We start from the raw sequence: 22,172 nt of genomic DNA, 5'->3' as shown, positions 1-22,172 counted from the left end.
CTGGACTGAAGCACAGTTTAATTAATTTGGGTTAGATGGAAAACAAATTAGAGCAAAAATGAACAAATTATGGAGTTTCTGAAGGTTTTTTTTTTCTTTTGTTGAAGTTCCTTAATGGGTTGTTTTGTAAAATGCTGTTCTACTTGCCTGGCATCATCACACATAAACGTCCTTCAAATTTTAAGCAATGAAGATTCATTAAATCTATTAAAATCAGATTTAATTAATAATTTTATAAAATGAAATGTATATCACGTGATTATAAATTGGGGTGTCACGGTGGCGCAGTGGGTAGCCTGATCGCCTCACAGCAAGAAGGTCGCTGGTTCGAGCCTTGGCTGAGTCAGTTGCATTTCTGTGTGGAGTTTGCATGTTGTCCCCGTGTTCGCGTTGGTTTCCTCCAGGTGCTCCGGTTTCCCCCGCATAGGTGAATTGGGTAAGCTAAATTGTCCGTAGTGTATGTGTGTGAATGAGTGTGTATGGATGTTTCCCAGTGATGGGTTTCAGCTGAAAGGGCATCCGCTGCGTAAAACATATGCTGGATAAGTTGGCGGTTCATTCTGCTGTGGCGAACCCTGATTAATAAAGGGACTAGACCGAAAAGAAAATGAATGAATGAACATTTATAAATTGCTCTCCAATTTTGATCGGTCTTTTTCACATAGTTCATGAGCTGTGTTTAAATGTACATATTATAGACTAGAATATGATGCTTTTTCCTGAATAATAACTTTGAATCTTTAATAAGATTGACATCAAGAAATAGCAAACCACAGTACGGACGGAACCGTTAAATAATACAGACACACAACTTGGAGCAAAAGGCAGCTGGTATTTTATAGACAAGCACTGAAATAAAATTATATAGTTTAGGCAAGTCTCTTGAGATACTTCAAGCAAGAGAATACTTAGTCAGCTCTAACTCTGAAGTTACAATGCATTTTAAGGTGATATACACATCTATAAAAAGCGTGCAGACTAAAGTGGTAATTCGCCTGGCTAAAAATAAAGTGAAAGAGTACAATCTTAGCCTACACTAGTTATATACAAAGATTCAAAAGGCTAAAATAAATTACTAAAAAATATCATTGAATTAATTTTTAACATGACCAGGATGGTGACGCGTGTCATTTGAAATAATGCACCACCAAAATCTCATTTTCAGAAGTTAATTACAACCTCCTGGTGTAAATAGCAACACAATTTGCATGTGCAAAGCTTGGATGGAAAATGAACAGAACTGAGATTTGAAGATTTTGTATTGGGATTCAGGTCTTTCACTGCCCTCTAGTGGTTAAAAAGAAAAATTCGAGTTCATGTGGATCCAAAAACGTCAAAGAATTGAATGAAAGGTGTTTAAAAATGATGATGATGATTATTATTATTATTATTTCACCATATAATTCTATGGGTCGTGTAACATTGAAAGTTTATGAACGCATTAAAATCACTATAGAGGGTAACAACGACGGTGCTTTCTATCAAATTAGGTTTGGTCAAATCATGATGTGAACATCTGAACGTGCCCAGCACTTTCAGGATCTTCACTAGTCTTGATAAAATGTCTGAGGCAGAAAAAGGAGTACTCAATATATGACCAGAATGCAATTCCGCTGACAGTAAGTGGACCACATTATTAAGTACTGCTTTGGAATCCTGCTATTTAGGATGACGTCAAGAGACTGGCTCTGGATCAGTGTTTATTAATCCATCAGTTGGTTAATCTCTGGTCCATTGGGAGACTGTCCATCAGACACTTGAGCTGCTCATCTCCCAGCTTGATTTTGTCCTCCAGCTTGCGTTGCTCAATAATAAGAGCGGATTTCATCTTGACGAAGTGCTCGTAGTCAGCCATACTCTCCTCGGGCAGGTAACTGGCTAGAATGTCGTAGACCACACGCTCTCTCCTGTCCAGGTTCTCCTTCAGCTCCTTGGCATCCTCGTGCTGACGGATCAGCAGTTTACGTTTCTCTGTCAGAGTGCGCTGTGGAGAGAAGATTAATTTTCCATGTTAAAAGTCTGCGTCAAACGGAAGTTGCTGAGACTTTTATTTTAGTATGTTGATGTACTTCCAACTGAAACAGAACATTGAGTTGGGGGCGAGGCTTTCTTTTTGCCTGCTACTCCAATAGTGAAAGCAAACGGTCAGACTTTAATTGAAGATGACCAAAACTATTTTTTTTTTCAGTGGATTAATGTTTTGCCTAAATTCACAGATACATTTTTCACCTAAAGAACAACATTGGAAATTTAATGCAAAGTATCTTTTGATAGCATTTGTATACATTTATGTATGTATGTTATATATTTATATATATATTTAAAATGCAATGTCAGAATTATTAGCCCATTTTGTATTTTTTCTTTTTAAAATATTTCTTAAATTATGTTTAACAGAGCAAGGGAATTTTCACACTGTGTGTACACAGTATATTTGTTTTATTTCAGCTGGAATAAAAGCCGTTTAAATTTTTTTTTAAAAACATTCTAAGGTCAAAATTATTAGCCCCTTTAAGCTATAATTTTTTTTCAATAGTCTACAGAGCAAACCATCATTATACAATAACTTGCCTAATTACTCTAACCTGCCTAGTTAACCTAATTAACCTAGTTAAGCCTTTAAATGTCATTTAAGCTGTATAGACGTGTCTTGAAAAATATCTAGTCAAATATTATTTACTGTCATCATGGCATGAGATTTGAGAGTTATTTGAGATGAGTTATTAATATTATTATGTTCAGAAATGGGTTGACAAAACAGAAATTGGGGAAACAAATTGGGGGGGGAGAGGGTTGCTAATAATTCTGACTTGAACTGTATATGTTTTAAATGCAAAACAGATGTATCTCCAAAATAAAAATCATAAACATTTACCTAGTTATAAATGCCTAATCATAAGAATTCTTGTCTTTTATTCATATTTAAATATAATAGTTGCTTTGGGTAATATGTAGCAATAAGATCCCATTAGTTACTGTTAGTTGGTAACATTAAACTGAAAGACTGATTAATAATTGTAATAAATGTAATTATTAATAATGATTAATAATTTTCTACTAAATGCTAAATATATATTAAGTAAGATTAATAAATGTTTTATAGGGAACTTCAATTCAGCAAAAAAAAATTAAAAATAAATAAATAAAAAGATTTGCTAATATTAATAAATGAAACCCTTTTGTAAAGTGTTAGCCAAAATTTACCCACTATATGATAATATGTTAATAATTGAATATAGCTATGAATATTTACCATTTGTATTTAAAGACACACGAATAAAAGACTATCACCCATTTTAAAATGTTTAAAAAAATGTGACACAATAGTTATGTATATATATGTAGAACAAAAACTATTTAATGACATAAAAATCATTTGTCCCATAGTACTACTTCACTTTAGGCTTAACAACTAGTCTGTCAGCTAGATTTTAATAAATTAAAATACACTACAAATTAGGTATTTGGTTGAGTACTGGTGAAAATACATATTTTGTTTTATTTTTGTAAAAAAAAAGTTGAGATGGGACACTAATTCAAAAATCAAGATCACGATTTTCTAGATGTAAAATAAAGGTTGATATGAGCAGGGTATTATTATTGTTATTTCTCAAACATATGGTAAAATATGTAAAATTGGTCTATGTGTAGGTCTACTGAAATTTGTATAGACTTTGAACAGTGGACTTGAACAGGTTTTGAATTTGTCCTGGTCATTCATGCACAGTAATGTGATGGCATCAGAATAAACTATTCATAATTCTGAAGTTGAATTAATATGTTTAAGACACATGCTTTTCATTTGTCATTGACAACATTATTAGACCATTTTAACTGCTAAAATGAGACATTAGTCATTATCAGATTCAACTTTTGCATTATATTCAACATTATATAGCTAGAGTAGTTATACTGACCCAGTAAACATTTATTTTCATGCACAACACTTTGTGTTTGCTATGAAAGAAAAAAAAAACCATATTAAATGCTTGTCATAATCATAACTGTAAAATGCGGTATGATTATTTAAATGATGTGCGCACTTTCGGTTTCACTTTTCACTGCCGAGTACGCTCATGTCATGGCTGCGGTCACTTTGAGTTCAGTTTGCGACAAGCTGAATGTTATTTACAATTTTGGTGAACAGAACCTGCATAGGCTGTGAATAAAGTAAACATCATTGGCGGGCACTTGCACATCCTCTTGGTGGTAAACAAATTTCAGTTCATTTGTGGCTGCGAATACATCGTTACGTTTTGACAGAAATGATATTTTTGGGTGAATTATACCTTATAAATTTAGTATGTGTCACTTTTAAAACCATTTGGAGGTTTCCATGTTGCAGAGCAACGTATATAAAACAATGTAAAGACTTGTGCAAACGCCTTGCTTCTCTCCTGACCTTGAAAATATTATTGGCTGAATCGTAGAAAAGCAGAATTAAGATTGTGTGTAGGGTTGTAGCAAGACCGCAATCTTTTTTTCGATTAATCGTGCAACCCTATTTCTGTCTGATAAAAGCTGTATGAAAATAAATGCATTTTAATATTCTGGTAGTCAATTAAAAAAAAAAAAAGCTAATCTTATTAATGTACATTATTACATTACTACACAGTGTAGTTTGAAAACACATAAAATTGAGTATGCCTCCTAAACTTCTACAGCTTTCCCACATCCTCACCCTTTCCTCCAGCGAAGCATCTTCCTCCAGGCTGTTCAGGGCATTCTCTACCCTGGCCAAACGTCCTGACAGAGACAGCAGAAGGTTGACCACTTTATCAAGATCCCCGACGAACATGCAGAATTTGTCGAGTTCATTAGGCTTGCAGACACCCTGTACGATGGCCTCCACTTCTTCTCCAAGAGCGTTGTTGTCCTGCACGTCCTCCTGCAGGCTCTCCTGAGCTTCTTTCAGGACCTGCAACTTCTTACTGAGACTTTCAATCAACTCGTGCTGCAAAGACAGATAAAGTCATTAGATAAAGTAAACTGGTAGGTAGGAAACCATCTGACCGTACAATGCAAAGTGTTTGTACCTTCTTGCAGGCGAGGTCACTTTCATTGTCCTCCTCTAGCTCCTCTTCTGAGTTGTGTTCAACGCTCTGGTCCTGCATGTCCTTCATCTTGATCAGCAGCTCTGCTTTGGGTGCAGATGTGCTGTAGTAGGTTGAGTTGCTCACTAAAGCAGCGGCCGCCACCAGGCTGTCTTCCTCTTTCCTGAAAATCCATAAGTGATTGTTGTAAGAAAAACAAGCCAGCAAAGGAAATATATATTAAGTGCAAAATGATTAGACAGTTTTGCTTTGTTTTAAAGATGTGGGACTAATAGTGTCTGAGGCATACAGGGGAGTGTTTAATAATAATGATATATTTTTCAATAGAAAACACTTGGGTACCAAAAATAAAAACTCAACATTTAAACATTCACTTTCTCCACAGGGAAATATATATATATATATAGATATAGATATAGATATAGATATATATATATATATATATATATATATATATATATATATATATATATATATATATATATATATATATATCTATCTATCTATCTATCTATCTATCTATCTATCTATCTATCTATCTATCTATCTATCTATCTATCTATATATATATATATATATATATATATATATATATATATATATATATATATATATATATATATATTAGGGTTGTCACGATACTGTAATTCGGTACCAATCGATACTGAAGTTAAAAAACTACTGAGAACATTTTTAAACAGCGCTGATTTGGCATTGTGTTCACATGCTCAACAGAAATGACTGTGATTGGCCGTGAAGGTCATCAGTTCACCGAACTCAAGTGGAAATGGACATTTTTTAATTTTCAGTATCGATTGGTACCAAATTCCAGTAACGTGCAACCCTTATATATTTATTTATTTTATTTTTTTTACTTTTTGTTGTAATTAATTATTGATACACAAATTTACTCACTCTTACACATACATTTTCTTTCTGTTCTTTTGTGTGAAACTAATCAGATTTTCTAAAAAAAAACCTTTTGACTCCCTTTGTTGATTTGATCATTAAAAGTAAATTCTGTATTAATGAATATGCAAATTGCGAAACTATATATTTTTGTTCTTGTATGTTTTGTCATTGTCATGTCATTGTTGTATTGATGCGTTTTTTTTTTTTTTTTTAATCTTTTCAACCAACCATTTCAAACCTGTTATGAGCTTAGGTGTTGTTTGTAAATTAAATGTATGTGGTTTTGTTGAACGAATCTGTTTGCATTAATTCAAATTATCTTTTATAATAATCATGCTTAATAGCAGAACTCATGCTGAAAATGTACATTTCCCATGATGCTAAAAAGTAAACTCTTCCAACCAAAGTCACACAAAGCAAAGCACAGCAAGAGAGATCTTTAGCTCCTTCCACTCTCATAAAGCACAGATAATAATGCAATTTTGTTTCCCTCAACATATTTGCATATACAGTCTATGCATTTTATGTCCCTAAACTATATTGTTTCTAAAAGTACAACCAAATTCAAATGTATATTTTCTCATTCCTCTATCATTTTTAATTCCATTGTGTCATTTGCAATGCGTCATGAGATTTCCTCATTAAGGATGACAGGTTGTGCATGTGCGTGTGCCATTTTTTAAAACTTTTTTTTCTTTAAATCAAAGTTTTGTAATGATGCGATTTATTTTGTAGCTTGTTGGTTTGCTTCATGGCTTGTAAAAACTTTTAACAAGCCCTGTATGAAAAATACTTCTGGAATCAGTGCTGTTGAAAAAGTGTCGGGACACTAATGCTCTGTTCTATTTTGGTGACCTCAGATTTACACAAAGGGCTGCCAAATTGCTAAATTAGTTATTTCCCCTGATTTACAACAAGAGCAATAAATCTTTCTTATTAATCATAACTTAAACAAACTTTTCATTAAATGCCATTCTTTTCTTTTTTTAAAACACATGGGTAGGGCTCAATAACAACCCTAACTTCCTGATTAAAAGAACCTGAATTCAATTCAATCGGTCTTCCATCAGTAATGACTAGCCATAAAGGGGAAACTCCTGAAATAAATTATGAAACCAAAATTAAACAAACTGAGTATGTGTTTTGAGGAACAATCCAATTTCCTTTTGAAAATAGGCTCTTTTTTTATTTATTTAGCTGATATGCAGGTCTGACAGGAACACTTTTTGTTTAGGTTAGCACAAATCACTGAATCAGTATAGACCAGGGGTGCCCAAACTGTCCTGCAGATTTTAGCTCCAACTTGCCTCAACACACCTAAAAGGATGTTTCTAGAAAGCCTAGTAAGAGCCTGATTAGCTAGCCTAGGTGTGTCTGATTGGGGTTGGAACTAAACTTTGCAGGACACCAGCCCTCCAGAACAGAGTCTGGGCACCTCTGGTTTAGACCATTAGCACCCTGCTCAATTATTTAAAAATTTAATTTAATATTTAAAGTTTGACTCTTCTGTAGGTACAGCCGACAGAAAATTAAGCATTGCTATTTTCTTGCCCGATATGGCTAGGAACTATACTCTCATTTTGGCGTAATAATCAAAAGAATTTTTGCCTTACAGGGTGTGCCAGAAAAATAATCCCCAGCACTAAGCCTTACTGTGCGTTCACACCGAAAGCGGCGAGAGTTTCAAAATAGCCGGAAGTCATTCATTTTCAATAGGAGCCGCTGGCGATAAGCAGCGAGGAGCAGCGCGACGCGTCTTCGCCGGTGTGGGCGCCGAGGAGGGTTAAAAATAAAGTCAACTTTATGGTAATGAGCTATGACGTGGTTCGGTGGAAAGTAATCAAAATGTAGAAGTCCACCGCTTGAGAGGAGTCCAGAGAACACAGCCCTGTGAACTTTTGTTCCGACCACACTTGTTCCCAAGGATTTAACCATAGGGGTTTGATTATTGTGGTCGCTGGATTTTCAATTATTTACAATGTTTTCTTACAGGGACATATATTAAAAAGTTACTGGTGAGATACTGATGTGCATTAATGTTATATATATATATATATATATATATATATATATATATATATATATATATTTTTTTTTTTTTTTTTTAAAGCAGGAATCTCATGCTAATTATAACAACAGTATAAAATAGTGTTGCTGCTTCAGAGTATTTCAGACATATGGACACATATTAAATAAGTGCAGCAATGCCACGTCACACGGGACAACTACATCTTCCATTGGTAAATGAATTTGATAAAAAGTGAAACATTTTCACGAAGCGAATAAATTGCACAGAGGAGCTTGGCCGGATGTGCCCTGGCCCGAACTAATCACATGGATCGAGCACGCTATTGTTAATATTAGGAGGAAAATAAATATATGTATGCTTTTTTGGAGTCAAACTTTGGACAAAGATTGAACAAAATTTAACACTCAGTTGTTTAACTCGAGGAAAGTTGTAAAATGAGCCTTTTTGGGGGTAAAAATGTCGTTCCTTTAGTGATGTAGGAAAAGTGAATACAGTAGGATTACAAATAAGAAATACTGACTTCTCAACAGAGTTTCGAGGAGAGAGTGGTTTAGGTTGAGCCTTCCTGCGCTGCTGGGCCTCCTCCAGTAGCTGATCTCCTTGAGGGAAAATCCCCTCCATAAGATCCATAGTGGTCTTCATCTTACTCTGGTCTAAAATGTCAGCTAGGGACTTGTCCTTGTCCATTATGTCTCTAGCCAGCTCCTTTCTTTTATCATCCTCTGAATTTGAGGGATGCAAAGACACTCCGTTGGTACTCTGATCCAATGATGGACCCGTCTGAAGGCCAGGTACCACATAAGACACTGGGTTCATATTGCTTTGTGGCCCCTGGTCTTTCAGAGGGCCCATGTCTGGGTCTCTCAGGTCAGGATCCTGATCTTTTTGTCTGGTGTAGGTACAGAACAAAGAGTACGACTGATCCGGGTTCCCCAAACTCTGAAGATGAGCTCCCCCAAGTCCCTGCGAGCTGACAGGTGTCTCGCTGGGCAGATCTAGATATTGCCGACTTTCTTTTTCTGTGTCACTCTCTGAGTGAACGATCTTAATGGGCACTTTCTTCACAGATGTGTTCTCATCTTTAATCTGATCCATCCTGATAAACAACAACAATGAAAACAGAAATGTGTTATTTTGGCAAACATAATTAATAATTTAGGTAATTAGGAAAAAGAATAAATGAATTGAATGGGTCTAATGTGTGGAAAACACATTCAATTTGATCTTGATGATTTGCACACACAAAAGCAAGAAGGCAATTGTTGTCTGTTCCTGTAACCAAGTCTATAAATATGGTTAAAAGTCCTAACACTAAAATCTTCATCCCACTCAAAACCTTAGTCTTTTCTAGACTTATAAAAACTTCTGGTGACTACGAACTGTAAGCATACTAAGTAGCTCCCTCATTTCAGCAAAACCAGTAAAAATACTGCCCCCAGAAAAGATCTTTTTTTAACAGTCTCTAGCTAAGGCTTGAGGGTATGCTTCTTATGACTGGTCTGGAGAAATGCAGATTACCCATGTGCACTGCAGCAAGGACACATATGAATAAGCCCCTTGTATGTGCATGAATACAATAAAGGGACAGTCAGAGAAGCACTGTCATTAAATTACTGGGCTGTAGGGAGAGTTTCCAGTTATGGTTTTAAGATTGCAGCTGAGAGGAGCCCAGCTGTGGTTTGCCAGTGGAAATCTCCCTGAATTCCAGCAGAAAGCTGAAAAAATTCCTGAATGGCGGAATTGAACTCTAAATACAGAAAGTCTTACCTTCCAGGAGCTTCATCCTGTATGGAGACGGAGACAGGGGGCTTGTCAGTCAGCCTCTGGGGAGCGAACTGGGGTGAGGGCGAACGCTGCCCATCCATGGTGGGCTGGGTCGGGCCAGCGGTTTGTTGGGTGGGCAGGACAACGGGAGGGGGAGGAGGTGGAAAGGGAGGAGGCACAAGCTCTTGGTGTTGCTCCTCCTCCCTGACAGTCCCTTTGCTGTACTCTGAACTCTTCCAGGGAATGGGGGCTGAAACTGGGGCGGAGCTTTGATTGTTGACAGGGGAAATTGGGGCCAGAACTCCTCCTTGTGATCCAGGCTGGACCTCCTGAAATTTGCTAAGAGGAGGAGGTGCTCCCTCAGGGCATTTGTACTTCTCCAGATGGGGCAAGAGAACAGAGCTCTTGTTTTTGGAGAGGGCTGATGGTTCACTGCGAGTGTTATGGACAGGGAAATGTAGTGCAGGTTTATGATGACTGGAGGGAGGATCTACAGTATTTTTCTCAGGTTCTTCAGGAGGTGTTTCTGGTTTCTCCTTGCATAAGATTTCACTATATCCTTTTTCATCGAACCTAAGAAAACAACAGAGAAATGCTTTAAAGACAAATTCTCAAATCCACCAATGCACACAACCAAAGTTGACGGATCAAAAGTCCAGAATCTGAATGTATTTGTCCTTTCTGGTGCACAAAGCCTCACTGTGTACAGCGAAAATCGATAGGCAGGCAGACATTTCTCCCACATTTCACCATCTCTCCGTGGTAACTCCCAGGCTGGCTGTCATACCCAGCATATTTGTGTTCCCACAAGCCTGTCATGCTGTGGAGAATGAATGATCTTTCCCCTGCAGCAACTGGCAAAAAGAATGCTGTTCCCTTCATAATCTCAATTGTTTTCGTTTACGTTTTTTACCCTCTTCCTTGTCTACTCAGATTTATGGATGGCACGGGAAGATAAAAGGGCTCTATTGTGATTATTTCTTATAAATAATTTTGGGGGAGGGGGGCTAAGAGGGACTCTATGATATTCTACACCCTATAAAAAGATCTAAAGGAAAGATATTAAAATCTATTGGGGATGAGTGGTCAGGAAGTTTACATTTATACCAGTTGAGCTGTATGTCAACCGGCAGAGATTCAGTGATGCACCCAAAACAAAAAAAATTAAAACTGCATGGCAAAGGCCCAGTTAAACTTCATTTTTTGCGTCACAAACCATTTTGCACACAACAATGTCCACATAGCTTTCAAAGTATACTCAAGTGCACTGGTTCTTGGTGGGTGGGCTTATGGAACACACTTGTTTGTCATTCGCTCCCATACTTTTTTTAGTTTAACCTCACACAAAGGCCATTTACTCTACTTCTGAACCTCACACCAGACCATGTGTAACAAGCATTATAATTCTGAATAGTATGACCTTTAATTCACTTAAACTGAGCAATAAAAAGACAAAAATGGACCCCTCTGAAAATGTCGCAATGGAGTTTAACATGGTAGTGATATTCAAGTTTTTGGATCAACATTGCCAGACTGGAGTTCAAAACAAAATAAACTCAAGTGCAGGCAAGCGCAGATGGATGAGTTTGACGTTTGAATACTACCTAGCAGGATCATTTGCCCATCATCCGATTCCCCAAGGGCACAAAAATTTGATGTGTCAGTATGTCTGTGTGAACCCTCCTAATAATGAATATTACATCTGCCCACTAAAGCCTGGTTTAAAAAGCTCAAAAATGCAGTAGAAGGGAGTTAAGACTTAAATTTGAGTAGGACCCAATTTCAAAACAAATTTTCTTTATTATTTTTTTAACAGATCACAAAGATAAACATTTTAACTTAAAATAATTAAATATAAATATATAAAACATTACATAAAATGCCAGATTGCCTTTTAACAAGAAGGTGTTTATGTTTAGGATTCCGAGTAGGTAAAGAAAGACGTTTATAGTCTCAAGGGATCATCCATCTAATAAATATTCTTATTTACACTCAATATGATACTAATACATACTGTTATGTGATCTAGCCTTATCATTTACGTGCAAGTCTATGCCACTACTTCTACGAAGTACAAAAAGCATCTAAATGCACTTATTGCTAATCAAAATACTATTTTTACATATAGTGTAAATAAAATCTATTGCCATTTCGCTGCATCCTATAATTAATTACCTGCTGGGTGTATAGAACCAGTGGCTGTGCTCCAAAGAAGCAGATGGGTAGAAATTTTGACTGGGGACAAAAAGGCATAAAGAAAAGCCAAAGTAGTAGTGAATAATAGTAAAAAGGTTAGAGACACAATGGATAAAAGTTTGGAGAAGATATAATTATAGACATAATTACTACAGAAAATAGTTTTAATGTAAAATGGAATAATAGAAATCTTTTAGGTTCTATTTATTCCTGGTATAAAGATGAGATTTGGTCAACTAGATCAGTGGTTCCCAAAGTGGGGGTTGGGAATCCCCGGGGAGTTGCAAGATAAGAGTGTGTGTGTTTAATATATGTTATTAAACTATTAATATGACCATATTTTATCCATATTCTACATGAGATAAAAGTAGTATTTAATAGTTGCATAAAAAAAACAACATGCAAATAAAAAAAAATCATCTGCTTTTCAAATTTTTTTTTTATTGGATTGCGACCCCCTGGGTTATTATTAACACAGCAATATGATTAGTTGCAGCAGATCAACTTTACGGCACAATGTTCAACTCTGACACCTTTGTGGCACTCATACATTAAAAATAAAGGTCACAACTGACCATAGAGAACAATCTCCATGTGGAGGTCTCCAAAATTAAATAAAAAATGGTCTCATTAAGTGAGGTTAATATTAAACTGAATGGATAATGACTATAAAAAATTATATGGTCGTTAGACTGTAACACTTTTTTGTGTTGCCAATATGCTTGTGTCTATATTGTTCATATTGGTGTGTGTAAGCCGTTGTGTGCAATGTTTATGTTTATAACCACCTCCGAGGATAGTGGGGGTCGCGAATCAATAGAATTGTTATTTTTGGGGTCACGGGCTGAAAAGTTTGGAACCCCCTCAACTAGATCACAAGCAGATGAGAAAAAGAAGCTTGGCTGTTTACTCCTGTTGCTTTAATCCATCATTTTTGTCCACAAAAGTGTCTTTGTAAGGACAGATTTAAGCATTGTCCATTTTTGATCTTTCAGTAATAATTAAGTTTTAAAAAGCAATAAAAAGTTTACATGGAGAGCAACAGCTTTCGTTTATTCTCTTATAAATACAAACCAAACGTGATTTTTTTTGTATGTGTTGAAAACAAGATTGTTAAAACATTGTGCTTATTTTTTTAAATTATTAGCTTTTTTTTTTGTCCTTGTTCAACCACACTTTGACGGCAAAGTTTAAATACCGTCTTTTTTTTTCATTTTGTCCTTGTTCAACCACACTTGGACGGCAAAGTTTAAATACCGTCTTTTTAGGTCAGTAGGCAGAAAGAAGGTTGTCAACTTTCCATTTTATTTAAAAAGTGTAAATCCCTCCTGTGATTCAAAGCTGAAATTCCAGCAGCCATTACTCCTATCTTTAGTGTCACATGATCTTTCAGAAATCATTCTAATATAGATTCGAATACATTTTAGTGGTTAAGATCTTGCTATCAATTTTTTTAAAAATCCCACTGACCTCAAACTTTTATCCAGCAGTGTACAAAAGAAAGACAGAAAAGTGCAGAAAGAAGAAATGTATTCATGCCATTCACGTTACCTGATACATTGATGCTTTCATTGAGATGTCATTAGAACAGCATTAACGCATGGCTAACACTGAAGTAGGATTCAGTCTTTTTGTGATACAATACAACATCTAACACATGCATTTGATCTCAGCATGATCCGGCATGCAGAACGCATCCAGTGTAATACCATGTAAGCTTTTGTCCACAACACCCCACCTTTAATCAAACATCTCACTCTTGCTAACTTCCCTTGTTTGATAAAGTTCATATGACAAAACATGGTCTACCAGTAAAAGAAATATCTAACTGAGACATGCCAAAAATCTCTCCCTGTGGATAATGAACTATAGGTTTCCAAGGCTTACCATGCATTTACTTGCAAATCAATGACTGAATTATCTTTACCTGATGATTCAAAACAAAGAAAACATTAAGATTAAAATAATATCTTACAGACTTTAAATGACTCGAGACTTCCAGCAGAAAACTTTAGATCCACGTCCTTTTGCAGTCTATATCCAACTTTAGTTGCTTTAAAACAGCCAACACTAATCCACTGCAGTAAATATGAAAGCTGACTATACGAGACGCAGTGCTCACCTCTAATGTTTAGGTGTTCTCATCTCAGCGACAGGTGCTTCCTGTAGCCCTGAACATATGTAATCTCACCTGGGTGGGGCTAAAACGCTTGTAGCTCAATTGAAATGCTTCCAACTCGATTTTCTCCACACTAGGTGTACTCATAAAAGTCAACAATAGCTAAGGGTTTTCTAACATTAGAATCATCATTTAGTTCCACTCATTGCTTAAGAAGGAGAATTGAATATGAATGAAGAATCGTTATATCCAGGACTTTAATTATAAAAATTGTTTTAAAAAACGAAACTTGTGTGTCTTTGACTATAAGTGAAAAAAATGGATGAAAGGCAAGTTGGCAAAAATTTTTACAAATTTAAAAAATGCTAAATGTTAAGTGAAGATACAGCTTTATGGTATAATTCATAGTTTGCTTTCCACAGCACCTTAATTACAAGCGAGAATCAAGACAAAACCTTTCATAGGGGGCAATTTACAAGGCTTTGGATGATGGATGTTTGGAAGTAACATGCTTATTCAAGTTTGCCACTCCTTAGGTCCACACAAAGACATCTATAGAAATGACCCTGAGAAGCCATAGGTTGAAATGCCCGAAGATGTGGTTAATATGTAAGATAAGTAGGTAGATCATCTATTACACACACACCTGAAGCAGTTTGTGACATAAAAAAATGTTTGACGATTAATTTTACTATTTCTGCCTTACCAACAAATGTAAACAAACTGAAGTTCTTCTAATTTACATCTCAAAGTGTGTGAAAGTAAATATCCAATTTAGCTCGATTCACATTACAGATGAGCCCCACCTAAAAGTTTGAATGTAAATGGAGTAACATCCCAGCACAACTATCCATTATCCTTGAGCTGCATCTTCAAAGGACACACATTTGCTTTCATATCGGATTTTCTATAGACTCAAGTAGGGGAGAGATTGCAGGTTCAGCTTAACATGTTTCACGAGCTAGACAGGAAAAGATATGATTTCAAGACAACCGGAGGTCATTTTAAACCAATACTATCAGAATTAGACTGTTCTCTCTATGTGTAGAAATGCTATTTCCTTTTCCTTGCCTAACTGATACATTATTTATATACACAATATACATACAATCCCTCTATTCTTCAAAAAGATGATTTTAAAATTCAGAATGTTTGGCATTATGAATGGGATTAAGCACTGAAGTTTCTCCATAGCATAGTACAGGACTATCATTCATGCCAGTTTCAGAGTAAAATGCAACTGATTACACATACACGGAGTAAAACTTTTAATTGGTTTTATCTTTTAGTACTGTGTTAAAAAATGGTGCATGTATCTATAACAGAGCCCTTTGAAGACATAGGAGGAGAATGAAATTTAGGTTGCTATTTTACTCTTTGGCTTGATTATGAATGGACTGATTGGACACTTCCTATGTCATAGCCGCATGCCTACACCTCAAAGCCATCTCCTTGTAACACAAAGTCCAGTCAGTGTGGATAGCAGTGCTGTCACAGCTGGGCTAAATCCCAAGACTGCAAAGACCACAAAGAGTCTAGTGTTTGCCTTTGACCCAGCGAGGGCCGACTGATGGCCCAACTGTGGATTTCTGTTTGCAGCAAAGCCAAGATCAGAGTTATTAGTACTGGAATAGTTTCACTGACACACTACCACAATCCTAGCCAGGGCTGTTTGCATCTAAGGCCCCGTTTACACTAATGCGTTTTCATTTTTAAGTTTTGCTACAGTTACGTCATCCGTCCACACTACGGCGGAGTTTTCGAGCGCCAAAAATGGAGCGTTTTGGAAACGCTGAAAAGGCCATTTTCATTCTAAAACGCTGCTGCTCCGTCTCAGTGTGGATAGGGGAAAATAGAAACATCTGAAAACGGATGTGGGGCTACAGACAATCGCCTCTCTGATTGGGGCTTTTTCCTCAATACTAAGTAGCCTACACACAGTTCAGTCCTGCATCCTCTAAATTCAGACTTTGCAAGTTTGATATGGAAAACAGACTCCCAAGGACATGTCGGGTAAATCTTTAAAGGGAACAGTGTACTTTATATGTGACCTTTATATGTAACCTTATTCACATCATCCTGGATACGTGCGTTGTTTCACTATCTTAACAATAAAATGAAAACATGATATAAGGAACTGCTATTTTCATTTTGATATAAACAACTTAAAAGACAGCAGAAATTGAGGCGTCGTGCTGCATATATGAGCGTCATCTTCACTGTATGCATATTTATAACAAAACAGAGCATATAACATTACTGCCTCCTTTAATTTTCATTGAAAATACAAAACATACCCTCTCTTTTGCTGAATATTAATAATCAATAATGGTCATTATAAAATTAATGATCAATGCTGAGTTTTAATAATCAATAATGACCATTATAAAAGTATAACGTACATTAAGTTTATATAATATAGGAAATAAAGGCAAACAATCCGTCAATATACAGAATGTACGTGGTTACGTTAATTATTAACTTATCTTTTAAAACATGCCCAGGAGTATCACGGACATCGGAAAAAAAACAAAAAAAAAACAACTCTGATAATCAGCACATTAAAAATTTATCTTTTTACACTTAAAAGTGCAATAGGAAAATGAAACAGCACCTACCTTGTACTATTCTTGTCTTGATGGGAAGGACTCTTTTCAGGTTTGGAATAGTCAGCTGACTTCTTTTCTTGTGCTGGAAGTTTCTATGAGGATATGAATACACAAATTTGAATCTTTTCATCCAGGAATTAATTTACCTTAACAAGTGTGAACTTTTGCTTTTTTTACCCTACTATCTATTCTCAATGGTCTTGGTCTGTTGACATGACTGTGATCTTCAACTTCCCTTGTTTGTAGGTGTGACTTTCTGTACTTAGTTTAATATTTGACTAAGTTTATATTGCTATCATTGTAGTTATATGTGAGAGACAGGTCACAATTTGATTACAGCTTTACAATAAAAAACAAACTGATAATACATGTTTTTGTAAATGGTAAATCAGAAAATTACAACGATTGCAATACTGAAAGTTGTGGGATTCAATTAAACAAGGTCACAAACCTGCCCATAAAAGTCAGCAGAAGGTGATGATCTAGATCTTTCATGCACACAGGTGGGGTTACTCCGTCGCTCTTTTCCTGTATCGAGGATGTTGTCAGCAGAGTGGTATCGACCAGATACTCTTGGTTCTGTAGTCTTCCTCTGGGTGTTCCACTTGGCCTCATACTCTGCAAATGTGCCAAGTCGCTGTTGTTCTAGCATGTCTTGATGGTTCACTGAGTTAGGGCCAACCTGAGCTTCATTGATGTGGTGTTCAATGGGGGTTGAGCTTTTACCATTATTCCGCCCTGCCGTGTCACTGTTTGCAGAATAGTGCATGCCTCCAGGCTTGGACAGTCTGGGGTCTTCTGATATCTGCAGGTTTTGCTTTGGCATAGGCTTAGGGAAAACTGGTTTCCCTGCTGTCTCAAAGAATCTTTGTGGATTTTCTAAGTGTGCAACATTGTCAGGCATAGCAGAACGCTCATCAGCTCCTACTTCATGAATTTTATCTGGCTCAGAAAAAGATGTCACTTTCTTTTCTGCAGAAATCCGCTTACGGCCTCCAATGCGAAGCACCTGATTACTCCCTGAGGTGTGTTTGCTAGGTGGTGTGACCTCTGAGACACTTGAAGGAGGTACATCTTTCCGAGTGGGACCTTCAGTACCTGGATGCTCAAACAACACTGGCTCTAGGTCTTTTCTCCTGAATGATGTAGCCTGGAGGACTCTGGCCTGAGCTTCTTTGAGATGGTCTTTATAAGAAATGGAAAAGCAGCCATCTGAGGAGGGAGAAGCAGTCCCAGTGGTCTTCCACAAAGCAGACTCTTCTACAGTTTCAACTGGACTTTCTAAAGTGGCTGCACTTTGACTCTTTTGGAGATGGGCCCTTCTCATTTGGATCTCGTTGCGCAAAGTGGTGGCAAATCGGTCATTCCGTCTCACCTGTTTACTACTGTGACTGTCAAGGGCTTCATGTTGTGCGCTTCCGCTTTTGATCTCATTAGAACAGTCATCTGTGTCATTGTGCCCTTGGGCCAGAGAATACAGCATAGGTGTTTTCTGGGGACATATCTTTGATTCGCTTTTAGTTGGAAAGGGTTGTTGTGAGTATTCCTTATGATGGAGATGGCCAGCACTTCTCTTGTGCTCGGGCTGCTTACTGGGTGGATAACTACCAGAAAGCTCATCTGAGCCATGCACATGGTGCTGCTTTTGGCACCCCCTAAGCTCATTATGTTTTGTTGAATCAGACATATTCAAGGGATTACTTGGTGCAGAAATATAATGTTGGTTTTCACTTTGTTTAAAAGAGGCACTTCTTTCTTTATTATCATGGTGCTGCGATAAAGGAGGAATATACCGCTCTTTATTCCCTCCTTGACAACCTATGGACATTCTGTCCCGTCCGTTGTGTGACATTTCTGAGACTGAAGAGGCTTTAGAGTCATCAGCTCTCACTAAAGAAGCCTGTGTTAATCCCTGAGAGATATGGTGGGAATTGACTCCTAAAATAACCGACAGTGATGCAGCTGGTCTTCCAGTTTGATTCTGGCTATTGTGTTGCATGTGGTTGTTTGTGTGCAGTTCCTGCATACTACTAAAATAGCCACTGAATGGAGGTTTCATTGCTGTTCTAGTTTGAGCATGAAAAGTGCCCTCGTCACTGTACTGCTGTGCATGGTATGGAACATGGCCATAGGATGGATGGCTATCTCTGATATCTGTGGTTGATAGGGAGTATGTCTTATCTGATGATGTACGTTGGACATAATGATGATGAGAATCAGATGAAATGCAGCAATTTGAGGAATCATTTTTGGATTGTAGATTATAATCACGTCGACCCTCAAGACACGCCTCGATGACTTGGTTAGACCTTTGTGTGTTTTCATGAGTTTCTCCTGCCTTTTGTAGTGGTTTCGCTTGAGGCTTTACTTGAGAATGACCACCAAGGCCCTCTGAAGTGCCTGTGATAAGACCCTTCTCATGAACCTTGGTAGCTGCAAAACTATCACTGCGTGTGGGTGGAGTGGGAGGTGGAGTAGATGATACCATGTTTTTCTTCATATCTGGAACATGCCAGACAGGTCCAATATTGACTCTTCCAGAGCTTGAATGACGATTGCCAGGTAGCTCTTCAGCTCTTGGGATCTCATGGTTACCTGTACTTGAGAGATGGTGCAGGTATCCAGGCCTCTCATCTTGTCGTACCCCTTCGCTTAGGTTTTGGCTGTGCCTGCCATTGCTGTGCCTGGCACTTGAATCCCACTGATTTATCTTGTATAGCATGTTCTCAGTGGATGCCGTGTTACTTTTGGACAGTGTGTAATCTGGGGTTCCCGAGCTTGTAGAAAAAGAGCTGTATGCCGAGTCCCGTTTACCACCACCCAAATGTTCAATGCTGTTATTGTTGGATTTGCTTGGGGAAAGACGGCCAGGTGGATAGGGATGAGAACTATGTTCTAGGCTGTCCATACTCCCCAAAGAACTGAACTGATCGGATACCCTCTGTAGATTTGTTTGGTCCCAGCCAGTTGAGAGTTCAGAGGATAATGAACTAAGAAAAACAAACACATGTGAAAAGAGTTTACAGCGGAAAAACTACCACATGCAACTGCAGCTATCCATATTATGAGTTTGTGCCATTCAATCTATAATTAAAACAAAATAAATGGAGGCTTTCATTCCTAAATCTGTACTGAAATAAGCAATACAGAAAGAAACAAATTCTTTTCTGTCTCTTTGGTTACCTTGCATCATATCTTGTTTGCCAAACTGGTGAGGGTGTGGACTGGGTTTTGGCTTCTGAATGGGTCTCGTTGAACTTGGTGGCATGCCAGGAGTGAGGTCTGCTCATGGGTTCATTTCTCCTGTGGGCAGCAAGTGGGAAAGAGAGAAGGACAGAGAAAGGGTAGAGCAAAGGAGAAAAGATTAGAAAACAAGGCAATAAAATGTTTTTGAACAGAACAGCTGCTAAATGAATGGCAAACACAGATTAACAAGCACCAAAACAACTACTCTACAGGACAGAAGAGTGTCAAAACATGGTAGATGATTATGGAAGCAGAATAATGATCATGGTAAAAGACAGAAATGCAATCTGTGAGCATGCCAATGTTACAATCATTTACCATCAACACAAAGTTTGTCAACAACAATATACAAAAAGTCTAACAAACACCTTGAAACACCAAATTAAATTGCTGTAAACCACAAATACACTCTTTCGCCACTCACAACACAGTAACATACCCTTTGAACCGATTCTTTCTGAGATGCATGAGGTGAAATAGACAAATGCATAATTGTTATTGAAACTATCAAAATAATTAAACAGAGACTTTTGTAAGTGAAACACATTGTCCTTTTTTTGTTTATACAAACAACAAAATATTAAAAAAAAATGAAATTGATGAACAGGGTTCCCACACCTTTGACCAAACTTAAAGAAAATAATTTTTTGGAAAAAATGAAATATATATTTTAAAGTCATTTAGGTAATTTCAATAAATCTCATTGCTTTCTAAGACTGGAAATCACAATTTTAATGATCGTGGGAACTCTGAATGAAGGATGCAAAGGTGGAAAACTAATGGATGGAAATTTTAACTTCTGAAGGATGATATCACAAGGCCATGGAGGGAATATGATTGTAGATAGTCGTGACTAGACTGGGTGGTACAGGAAAGGAAGTATGTTTCTTGTGGATACATTGACACCATACCTCATGGAACTTCGTAAAATCTTCGTGAGAAAGCTCCGGGCCATATGCACGTCGCTCTCTGATGGCATTTTCTGTGCTACAATATCCACCATTTTCATTTTCCTGAAGGGGGTTAAAGGGGGAGGGACACATACAGTCTGAATCTCAAGAGTTCAGAAAAGTTTCACTGGAACTCTAAAGTGCTGTATTCCAAATAGAGACATGAAAAGCCAACTCTGTGATGGGAAAATACAGACATACAGACCTAGGCCACAACACTGCCTGTAATTAGTCAAGCATTATACGCAAGAACACAAACACAAATATAGCCCTTCACAAAAAAACACAACCAATTTAGACAAAACGACCACAAAATGTTATAATTAAGATATTATACTGTATGAAAAATACACTGGCAAAACACAGACTATCCACATAAATGAAGCCTGTGTTTTTTAATGCCAATCCCTAAACGTTGCTGACAGATTTGGAAAGCACATGCTTTCAAAGATTTTAGGCATTAAGGTAATTCAGAAAAACACCAGTAGGATCACTGTGAAAGGGTTTAAAAAAGACAAAATCTACAATAACAGATTAGTACCTTTCTCATCTGCACATGCTTCCATACTGAGTACTCTACCATGCTCTCCACACAAAAATCAAATAAAGAGTGGAAACAGGGAGACATCTTGTGGTTAAGTTTCAACACTACAATTTCAAGAAATAATGTATGCCATGAAATAAAATAGAGATCTATATTCTATTATTTAACACAATATAGCATCCCTTTTTAGCATCTGTGCATGTGAGGTTCAAACTTAGTTATTTTTTTGTATCCCTTAGCTTGAAACATTCCTCAGCATGTTGCCCAACATCTCCCCAAACCACAGAGCACACCCACACCTGACCTGTGACCTTTATGTTTTGAGAGTCAAAACATTCCTTTCGTTTCAGAATTTCAGTGATTCAGTTAAGTGATAGGATTGTAAAAACAGAAATTCATCTCTTTGGATCTAAAACCCAAGCCAGTGAGATTCTCCACAAGGCCAGAGAGGTTAGAACAACAGTCAAAGACGTGCTGCTCTACTCCATTACACCAAGAGGTCAAGGGCCAATCACCCGCTAACCAATAAATACTAAAACACACTCCTGGAAATTCTAGGAAAATAAAAACTACTATGCTAACCCAAATATTAGCTTGAACACATCTTTGGCTACCCAAGCTGATGTTACATAAAACAAGATGTCCCGGTGACATGTTTAAAAGATAGTGGAACGAATTAAACAGAAAATTATGAATAGAAAGGTCTAAAAGACACCCTCTGCTCTCTCTCTCATTGCTGCTGTCTTTTC

At 37.1% G+C, this 22,172-nt stretch overlaps 1 protein-coding gene across 5 annotated transcripts in view; it reads right to left on the bottom strand.

The window, feature by feature from the left end:
* Window positions 1–812: 812 nt before the first annotated feature.
* shroom2a (shroom family member 2a) overlaps window positions 813–22,172 on the bottom strand; it is a 73,012-nt gene continuing 51,652 nt past the window's right edge. For 3 of the 5 annotated variants that reach the window (XM_056460007.1, XM_056460011.1, XM_056460009.1), the window contains 8 exons: window positions 19,867–19,986; window positions 17,135–19,673; window positions 16,693–16,775; window positions 9,763–10,332; window positions 8,516–9,091; window positions 5,037–5,217; window positions 4,682–4,954; window positions 813–1,984 (listed from right to left, as the gene is read on the bottom strand). In XM_056460007.1, the coding sequence (XP_056315982.1) occupies window positions 1,712–1,984; window positions 4,682–4,954; window positions 5,037–5,217; window positions 8,516–9,091; window positions 9,763–10,332; window positions 16,693–16,775; window positions 17,135–19,673; window positions 19,867–19,986 (4,615 nt within the window). In that variant the 3' untranslated portion in view covers window positions 813–1,711. Of the gene's footprint in view, window positions 1,985–4,681; window positions 4,955–5,036; window positions 5,218–8,515; window positions 9,092–9,762; window positions 10,333–16,692; window positions 16,776–17,134; window positions 19,674–19,866; window positions 19,987–20,840; window positions 20,943–22,172 lie in introns of all 5 variants that reach the window. The other 2 variants (XM_056460012.1, XM_056460008.1) reach the window with 1 other exon arrangement.

The sequence above is a fragment of the Danio aesculapii genome, chromosome 6 (assembly GCF_903798145.1).
Source record: "Danio aesculapii chromosome 6, fDanAes4.1, whole genome shotgun sequence".
Classification (NCBI taxonomy): domain Eukaryota; kingdom Metazoa; phylum Chordata; class Actinopteri; order Cypriniformes; family Danionidae; genus Danio; species Danio aesculapii.
The sequence above is the reverse complement of the archived record's forward strand: the minus strand, read 5'-3'. Positions and strand labels throughout refer to the sequence as shown.